Genomic DNA, 10,228 nt, shown 5'->3' on the forward strand with positions numbered 1-10,228 from the left:
TGGACGATTGCCAACTCTCTGTTTGGGCTCTTGAGAACTATGACAGTGGACATGAGATAGTTGACTTGAGTCGCTGGGTATATGGCAAATCTTGTACTACTACTCCTATGAATGGAGTAGTTTTGAAGTTGTGTCTGCTGTCCTATTGTATAAATGCACCTGAGTTCTTTTTCATGTTGGTGTCTGGGTGCATGCCCTTCTTTTGCTTTCAAGTTTGAACGATGCTACTTAGCCATGAAGAATATATATCACCAGCCCTCTGATGGGAAAGTTTAGCTGTATGAATAGAGCTAGTCATTGTTCTATTTCCTTTCCTGAAATAATTATTGATTTGGCTCTTAGCTGATATGAAGGTTGGATAATATAGTATTCAACTTGTCGTCCACCAGTGATAAATATTTATCTTGGCCTGTTTTTTTTAATAGGAAGTACGATGTAAACTGGTATCTCCTCGTGTTTTTTCTTTTATTTTTCGCAAGTACTTTGAAGTCATGGTTCTCGGACCGATAACCTTTGAGGTTATTCCTCTTTTTTGCATGCTTTTTTTTTCTTCAGATTTGCTTATTCTCATCTAGATGAGAATTAATAAAATCTCATCTAACTCCTATGCCATTTGAAGGATTCATGTATTTTTTTTTTCTTTTTCCATGCTAGTGTAACTTAGATGAGATTTAGTTAATTCATATGTAGACGAGAGCTAGCCCTCCCTGCACTTCTTTTGTAAAATGCATATGATGTTTTAAGGCAATAAGTTATGCTCGAACATTGGCGGCAGCGCCGGCTCAAGGACGAGAGGGCGTACGCCAAACAGCGCACGCAAAGGGAGCGGGAGGAAAAGGAGGAGCGCGCCCACGTCGCCGCATTGCCTCCGCCCCAGCAGACGCTGGAGGAGGCAGCCCTGGTGGCAGTGGCGAATCTACCAGGGGGCTTCGACAGGCTCGAGCCCCCCTCCAAAAGTTGAAAACAAAAAATTACTAGTATTTCTGTCAAAATTTCCACCTCATTTGCACTAAAAAATTGGTACTTGTTTTACTTATTCTACACACCATTAACTTTGAGTCACCCCTTTGTTTTCTTTCAAGATTCACCACTGCCAGGCGGCCTACCAAGACGTCTTCGGTTGGGCTGTGCCGCCTCCCGTCTTCGTCGACATCGTTGCCGGTAATAACGACGGCAAGGGTAAGGACAAGACCGACGTCTAGGGCTGCGTGCAGGCGTCAACTTTTTGTTTTGTTTCTATTAATGTTTAATTAAGTTTAAAGTAGAATTTGGCCGGCGGTTGACCGGTCAATTATTGTAAATTAAATTCCTATTTTTGTTATTTGTGCCACGTGTGGTTCAATTTCCTTTTTTCATGCGTAAATTTGTGTCCGCCTCCCGTTGGGCGCTTAAGCCAACTCATATAAAAAACGGACGCGCATGTCCGTCTGGCCGATCCAAACAAACGCAAAGCATACAAAGAGTGCGTTCGCTTGTGTCGGCGCGTTGGAGTTGCTCTTAATTAAATTTCTCGTTTCTCTTACTAGATATTGTTGCTTAGCAAAGACCAAGTCCTACTTATCCTGGATGGACTGGTGACCGTTGGCACTTGGCAGTGAGTGATCCATGACGCATTTTCAGTATACTAGATGCTCAACACTGTGACATGGATTATCCAGGAGCCGTCTCGGCAAGCAATTGCCTAAGTTGACTACTTGTTTAAACATTGTTGGTTCATGTCAGGATTCACGAAGTGATCTGATCTTTCAGATGTTCATCCCACTCCCACATCGATAGTCGTATCGTGGCCTTCGTCGCACCACGTAGGTAGGCGGCACAAGGCGCCGTCAGAGTGGTCGTCACCTGAGTACTTCTACACGTTTTAAATTGTGATGATGATGATGATGATCACGGCTCCTGGTTGGTTGTGCTGAACATGGACCTGAATTCTGGGAGGCGTCATGGCATCTCCTTATCAAGATCACCACTCCTCCAGGTGGAATTCACGCTGTGAATATAACTTGGCGGTCAGGAAATCGACGAGAATTTTACAGGGATTCCACAAGAAACAATTTGATTCAAGTTTGACCGGAATTAAGAGAAGGAAAAAGAAAAAGATCTACCTAACGACTAGAACCAACTGGCCTGTATGTTGAAGCCATGCGTGCATTTTTCCAGTTCTCCAACGTCATCAGACTGCTCAGCACAGGCGATCTATCTTCTGGAAATTCTTGACCGTTTCACTTTGATATTTTTCAGCGTCCCTTTCTTCTTTCAATTCACCCACCGTTGGCTCACGCCATCATGCTTCTTGAGTTGCTGAGCTCATCTGGATCTGGGCGAATTGTGTCCGAGGGCGACGTGCAGTGGCGGAGGCAGGGGGTGCTGGCAGGGGCCTTGACCCCCCTATGCTCTCACAAATGCACCTGTATATAGTCGTAATCTTTCATTTATCAAACAAAATTAACTAGGTTTAGATGATTTGGCCCCCTCTATCATTATATGACATGTTTTGACCACCTCTATATTCAGTTTCTGGCTCCGTCACTGACGTGTCAACTTCACCAGCTCATGCAGTAGCATACTATCTCTCTCTCTCTTTTTTTTACCTCGAAGGCATTATCACGTCGTTTTCCCAGTAGAAGAAAAGGTGGAATTCCCATTATCAGACACGCGATGCATGCAACGTCAGCAATGCACAATTGGTCAAAGGTTTCTTTTATTTGACGCATCTATGCTTTGATCAGACTTTCCGTTCGTCGTACGTAGATTGTAGAGCACTACGTAAGAGTCGGCACTAGTTTGGCCTTGCATTTCTTTTTCACGACACGTTGCTGAGCTTGACGTGCCAACTTTACCCGCTTATGCAGTGATCCTTTTTTAGTTGATGAATGACATTTTTCGGTTAGAGCATCTCTAACAGACGCGCTAGCCCTTACAAAAAAAAAAAAACAGACATGTGCTAGCACCCGCGTTACAAATTTTATTCAGCATCGAAATAACGTTTTTTAGCGCGCTGGAGAATGTTTGCTTCAACAAGTGCTGTAAAATATGGCGACCAATCCGACGATCCCACCTGCAGTGTCCAGCCCGTATAATCCGGCGTCTCAAATATGCAGCCCGGAAACCAGCACGTCCAACATTTACAGCACGGGCACTGACGCTTTTTGTCCAGTGCCCTATTTGACAGCCTCTGGTGAAGAACTATATTTTTTTATCTTCGACACATAAAAATGCAAGTTTTTATCGCGAGACTTTTTTTTGCGTCAGTTGAAGATGCTCTTAGATCGGAGCATCGGAGCATGCATCAGCAATGGGCAGTTATTTAACGTACGCGTATGGAGTTAGTCAACGCTCATTTCATATTATTTGTACTAGTGCTTCATCTTGATTGAGTCAATGGGTTGGTGCGACGCAGTGCTCTCAAGACCGCGTGACAGGGAAATTAATCGATGTTGAAGCCATATGTCCGCGTCTCGCAGCAACTAGTAGTACTCTGTCTTAGTTTATATAAGTCTGACACGTGAACCTAGATTGTTAATTTCATCAACTTAATGATAAGCATATATTACAAAAATATATCATTACAAACTTTAGATGTTCTATTTCCTAATAATATAATTTTTATATTAAATAATAGATTGTATATAAATCAAATTAACGACCTAGATACACGTGCGTGTCTTCTAAACTGTAAAGGAGGTAGTACGTCGGATAAAACAGTGGTGCTGATGGGAGATTTCCATGTTAAACGTTTACTTTGCCTGGCCTCGACTTCTCATGATGTACTCGGTAGTTTGTTTTTTAAAATTGAAGACAAGAGATTTGCCACATCAATTAATTAAATAGAAGACAAATCGTTAGGCTCACTAGTGAAAAATCAGATGAAAATCGACACAAACTCAGTTTTTTGGTTCGTACGTACTTGGAATATCTAGTCCTGGGAGGAGGCTTCTCTTCTCAACACAATCAGAATATCCGCCACATTGCCGTTCCATGAAAGTATCAGAAGATCAGACCACATTTTTTGTCAATAAGAGAAGAGAACCATGCAAAGCTTGCTGCTGTACAGAATGAAACGAACATCATGTATACACGCTGCTAAGTACTTCTTCCATCTTAAAATAAATGTCTTAAATTTAATATAACTTTGTAATAGAATTAATATAAAATTGAAACACATATTTTGAAAAGAGAGACGTAGTATAGTACATCTCTCTTCACTCATCGATCTATTTACAAGAGATTTGTGGTCGAAGCTAACTTCACTTCAAATAACTTAAAACTATTATCGTCTATGTAACTACCATAATATATAGCATCACCATTACTGATTGATCCCTAGCAAGAGAGGAAGTTGGAGCAGCAGTAATTCACATGATCTCAAGAGTAAAATGGAGAAATGAAAAAAAGAATTGGTAACTACGAACTCCTGATCAAACGGTCGTAGTACGCGCGTACGTAATACCCCGTCCCGTATGCTTCCTTGATTTCTCTCAGAGCCAGAGCGCGCCGGCGTCCTTGAGTATGGGCACGAGCTCGCCGGAGATGTGCACGGCCATGAGCCGATCGAGCCCACCGAGGAGCCGCCCGCCCACGAAGACCGCCGGCAGCGCGACGACGGCCTCGTCCCCGGTGACCGCGGCGGCGAGCTCGGCCTCGTCGGCGACCTCGTGCACGGCGGGGTTCACCCCGAGACCCCGCAGCAGCAGCTTCACCACGTGGCTGAGGCAGCACCCGCGCCTCCCCACCACCAGCACCGGGCTCTCCGCCGCCGCCCGCCTCACCGCCTCCCCTCCGTCGCCTGCCCGCCTGCCCTCCTGACCGGCCGTGCCGTCGACCTCCGCTAGCTCGGACTGCCGTGGCCACGCCGGCAGCCGGCCGGCGCTGTACGGGATCGCCGCCTGGTACATCTCGACGTCGACGCCGTTCAATCGATGTGCGTGGCGCGGTGGCGCGTGCGGCTTGGGTCCGTGGTGTGACGAGCAACGGGAACGAGGCCGGACATATAAGAGGGGGGGAGGGAGGTGCGCTCATCGGGGGAGAGGGGTGGCGTCAGCCGACGACCATCACGAGCGCCGGCCAGGGCCAGGTGTGTATGCGTTCTTCTCTTCGGCGGGGCTCCACGCGGCGAGGACGACGGCGACTCCGTGCGATTGTGTGCATGCAACGCGCCGTGACGTGGCGGCGGGTCGGCCGCGGTTGCGGGGCGGTTCGATGGGCCCGGGTCGTGACGCGAGGCTACGTGGCGGGTCACGATTGCCCGGGTGGCTGGCTCTCTCTTGCTGCCTGGTGGGCCCGCCCGTGGCCGTCTGCCGCACCAGGACGTCGCGGAAAATTTTGGATCAGGTTGCTTCCATGGTTGCTGCTCCATCAATCATCATATTACTCCCTCCGTTCATAAATATATGTTTTTCAAGAGATTTCACTACAAACTACTTCCTTCATTCTTAAATATAAGTCTTTTAAGAGATTTTACTAGAAGACTACATACGGATGTATATAGACATACTTTTGAGTATATATTCCCTCATTTTGCTTTGTATGTAGCCTCCTAGTAAAATCTCTAAAAAGATTTATATTTAGAAACGGAGGAAGTACATACAGATGTTTATAAACATACTTTAAAATATAAATTCATTTATTTTGTTTCGAACGTAGTCTCTAATAAAATTTCTTAAAATATTTATATTTAGGAACGAAGGGAATACATGTTACTGGTGTTTGGACCTACGGTAATTCATGTCGTTATTCAGGCTTTGGTATATGAATATAGTACTCGTTTCAGATTGAGAGAAACGACATTGGTCTTTCTATCTCATCTACTTCCATTGTCTTGTTCATATGTAATGTTTGACCGCTTACTTGGATCATTAGAGATGCTATAATGGTGATCTGTTTCATCTAAATTAGCAGAGTTTCTTGAGATCTAAGAAACGTTTCATATTATGAGAAAAAAGTTGATGTATTATATACTTCCTACGTTTCAAAATAAATGATTAAAAAATAACTCAACTTTACACTAATTTTAGTATAAAGTTAAATCGTTTTTGAGTCACTTAATATGGGACGGAGAGAGTATTATATATCCGCACCATGCCTAAGTATAGTGGATGCCACTTTTGTCTTAATATGTCAAACTTCGTAATGTTTGGTCAAGTCTGCATGAAAAAAAAAAATCAACATGTAGTAGCAAATAAGCAATATTAAATATACTTTCTGAATTTATGTGGATCGAACATTATTGATTTGACATCATAGATTTTGTTGTTGTTTTCTATAATAAACATTGTAAAAAAATACAGTTTTTGTTTCAGGATTGAGACATAAGTAGTGACATATAAATCTGTTCGATAAAAAAGAAAAAAAGGACGTATAAATCTGTTAAATTTCAACACAACATGTACCTCAAATAAAAAAAATTGTACCTAGCACTTTAGACTACAATACTACTTACTCAACTCTTTATTTTAATCAATGAAAAAAAATCAATTCGATAAAGCCATTTTCTATATCTATTGATTACTAACGAGTCAAAGTCATAGTTGTACATTGCAAAAAGCTATTCGAATCGAAATTATGAGGGTTGAAGAGAGGAAGTGGAATGAAGCTAGCACCTGTCATGAATAGAAGAAGCACCCTTCAGTACATATTTTATCCGCTTAGATGTGTCGGCGTCGTACACCAGCGCAAGGTCGTGCGCTTGCTTGCTGGCTGCTGCAGCGCTACCACGGTGCCGCTCTTGCACTACCTTGTTGGTCGATATCATCTTTGTCCTGCCGTTGCCGCCTCCCGATCGCGGACCCATTGCAGCACCACTAAGGCACACTAGATCGACTAAGGACCTGTTCGGATCCTCTCCGCTTCCAAATGCGGCTTCCGGAGCGGAGGGAGCGCCAACATAATCTTACGGAATTGGTAAAATCGGGCTCCTCCTTTCCTCTAGGACGTGGAGCGAAGTTTTGAACGAAAGAAATCCCGAAGAGGCTCTAAGATGCGTCTCTTCTTAGCTTAGCTCCCTAGAAGCGCTGCATGGTTTGGGCCTTTTCTCATAGATATACTCCCTCCGTTCTTAAATATAAGTTTTTTTAGAGATTTTACTATTGAACTACATACGGACGTATATACATATATTTTAGAGTGTGGATTCATTCATTTTGCTCCGTATGTAGTCCCCTATTGAAATGTCTAAAAAGACTTATATTTAGGAACGGAGGGAGTATATTGTGACAGCCCGATGCCGACGTTCCAGAAGCTTCCCCTTTTCTTTCCGTTTTCGTCGTGTGGGTATTTTCAGTTGCCGCATCATCATCGCATCATGCGCATCATCTGCATTGCATCGGCGTCTCCGTTGCCGCCCGTTTTTCAAAACTTGCATCCGCTAGTAGTTGCCGGTCCTCGTCGTTGTCCGTTCTGAGTCCGACCGCACACGCACGCGCCCGCGGCACCGTCGAAACCCTGTTTTTAAAGTGCGTTTAAAACTTTCTCTGATCGGGTTGAGATTTGACATGCGGTCGTGATTAGTTATAACGAGGCCGCCTGTCAAATTTCGTCGCGATCGGAGACCGTCTGGTACCCGAACGGTCGCCCGTAGTGGCACCGTATTCGGTCTACCGTCGGACGTCTGTCGGTGTTTTAAAAATTCGTGCCGCGCCGCCCGTCCTCCCTCTCGTCTCCGGATATTCCCTCTACACGGCCACGTAGCTCGTCCCGCGTTCGGAATTGTCCGAATCCGACCCCGCGGTTGGCTCCGGATCGCGATTCCGGTTAACCGAGCCCCCCCCCTCCCGGTTTGTCTATATATAGTTCCCCGTGCATTTTAGACAGCCTTCCTCAAATCCCTCCTCGTTTTCCGCGCCCCACCTAAACCTAACCCTAGCCGCCACAGCCCCTCCTCTCTCTCCCCAGCCCCAGCCGCCGCGGGCCCGCCGAGCCCATCCGAGGCCCGCCGGGCCCATCTGCGCGCCGCCGCCCAGACCCGAGCCGCCGCCGCCCCCGTTCTTCCTGCCGAGCCGCGTCTCCCCTGGTTCCCATCGCTCCGCCGCCAGCAGCCAGTGGCCTCGCCGGAGCCGCCACCGGCCGGAGCCCCGCCGGCCTTCCCCTGCAGCTCCGCCAGCAGTCGCCGGCGCCCAGCCCCGGTCCGCGACCAGGTCCTGCTGCAGCTCGAGCCCTGCCCCGCCGTCGTTTGCCCGCCATGGCCGCCCGCAGCTCCTCCCGTCGCCGGATCCGTGACCCCGCCGCCGGATCCGCGTGTCCCCTCGCCGCCGCCTCGTTGCCTGCCGGCCCGAGCCGTCGTCGATCCGGGAACCAGCGGCCGCCGCCAGCCTGTGCCTCGAGCTGGAGGACGACAGGGCCAGCGCCGCCCCGCTCCCTGCCCCAAACGTCGCATGGGCCGGCCAGCACCGGCGCCACGTGGCCCAGCTCCCGCTGCGGCCCAGCGTCCTGCGGCCCAGGCTTCTCCTCCCGGCTAGGCCGGCCCATGAAGCCCCGGGGTGAGCACCCCCCCCACCTGTGCGTTTTTTTATTTTTATTTTGTTGTTGTATTAGTTGTGTTGGGCCTGGTAGTAGATCCGGCCCACTAAAGATTAGTTATTTTTTTTCGGAATTAGTAAATTCCAGAAAATAGCTATTTTAAAACCCCCGTAACTTATATTCCGTAAGTCGGATCGAGGTGAACTTTATATGGTTTTGGCGTAGATTTTCGCGTAGAATCCGATTATCCGACATGCATAATTGTTTGACGTAGTTTTACGCGCCAACCGCCTAGTTTACCGTGCTGTCCCATTAGGTTAGTGCCCGTATTTATTTTTCGAGCCGGTCCATACTGCCCGTATACTGTAGTAGAAATGCCCATGTTTTAGGGGTTATTTTTTCATGTATTTTAGAGTGGTCTTTTGTATTTTTGCGTGTAGGGATTTGCCGTTAGTTTATTTTCCCGTATATAGGTTATTTCTCCCGCATTATTGTGTGGCTGTATTTTATTGTGCAACCCCACATATTTTATATGTTTCCGGGGTAGAAAAATCCCACGGATTTTTCTGTGCAATTAGTTTTAGCTTTTGAGTAAGTTAGTTCGTGCGACATTTTGCCGTGATGCCCTTTTGTTTAATTCATAGGATTTATTCCGTGCCTCGTTTGAATTAGTTGTCAACTAGGGAGTTGATCTTGGATGTTTTGTATAGCCTCTGGTATTTTTAGTTGCAATAGAAATGCATGTTTAGGTGTTGTTTGCTTGCTCTCAAGTTGCTAGAAATAGTGCTGTTTTAGAGGAGCCGAAATATTTCTAAGTCTGGAATCTGTTATATTTTGTTGCTGTCTTGTCTTGCTTCTATCTTGAGTTCGGTAGCTCTTATGAGGTTGGTCCAATGGAGTTAGTTGTACCCCTTGTGTTTATCTAGCATGCTGTGGAGTTTCATGCCATTTGGAGTCCTGTAGCTATAGGTTTTGCTGCTGTCAATATGGCTTCAGATCGAAAACTGCACTTTCAGGAGGTGTTATTTTCACTAAGTCTGAAATAGTGCGTGAGATGCCTTTTTGTGTCTTCTTTTCCTAGTGCTCCTTGCTGCCATGATAGTTGTTGTTAGTTGTTTGTAGTAGTGCGTCTTGCCCTCTTACGTGCCATGCCTTGCTTGAGCTTATCGTAGTTGTGTAGCCCAAGTTGTGAGGCGTAGAAAGTGCTATGTGGCTGTTTTTGGCAGATTGTAGTGATTTCTTGGTTTGCTCGTAGATGTTGAACCGTAGCTCCGTTTTGATCGTGTCCTACATGAAACTTGCTTAGAATATCGTGTAGTTTCATTTTCTCTTGCTGTTTGTATGTGTTGAAGTGCTCGTAGCCGCCGTTGCACACATTTTGCATTAATGCCATCATATCTTGCGGTGCTCGTAACTTTTGATCCGTAGCTCCGTTGGAGATGTTCTTTACGTGTAGGTTGCTTGCCTTGACGCGTAGAATCACGTAAGCCTATTTGTTTTGCTGTTTAACAACTAATTAAGGTGTTAATTCGGATCTGGACAGAATTGTAAATTAACATGTGAGGTCGTTTTGGAGGTGTTATATGTCATTTCCGACCTCATTTAAAATGCCTATATAGGTAGTTTAATTTCCGCTTCACCTCTTGCATGTTTGACAACTTTAATATTGCCGTGTATCTAATCGGGAGTGAACTAAATAATTAACGTGGAGTTTCGTCAATATTCAACTCGTGCGTATTGAGCTTCACTTAATGTGTAGTGTTTGATTGTGTGTTTT

The 10,228-nt window shown here is 45.9% G+C and overlaps 1 protein-coding gene across 1 annotated transcript; it reads right to left on the reverse strand.

Annotated features, from left to right (window-relative positions):
• Window positions 1-4,097: 4,097 nt before the first annotated feature.
• On the reverse strand, window positions 4,098-4,950 carry LOC123419580 (monothiol glutaredoxin-S9-like). Its single transcript, XM_045107189.1, has one exon. It carries the CDS (start codon window positions 4,890-4,892, stop codon window positions 4,476-4,478), a length of 417 nt encoding a protein of 138 aa, XP_044963124.1. The 5' UTR covers window positions 4,893-4,950; the 3' UTR covers window positions 4,098-4,475.
• Between the last annotated feature and the right edge of the window lie 5,278 nt (window positions 4,951-10,228).

Source organism: Hordeum vulgare, chromosome 1H (genome assembly GCF_904849725.1).
Source record: "Hordeum vulgare subsp. vulgare chromosome 1H, MorexV3_pseudomolecules_assembly, whole genome shotgun sequence".
NCBI classification, from domain to species: domain Eukaryota; kingdom Viridiplantae; phylum Streptophyta; class Magnoliopsida; order Poales; family Poaceae; genus Hordeum; species Hordeum vulgare.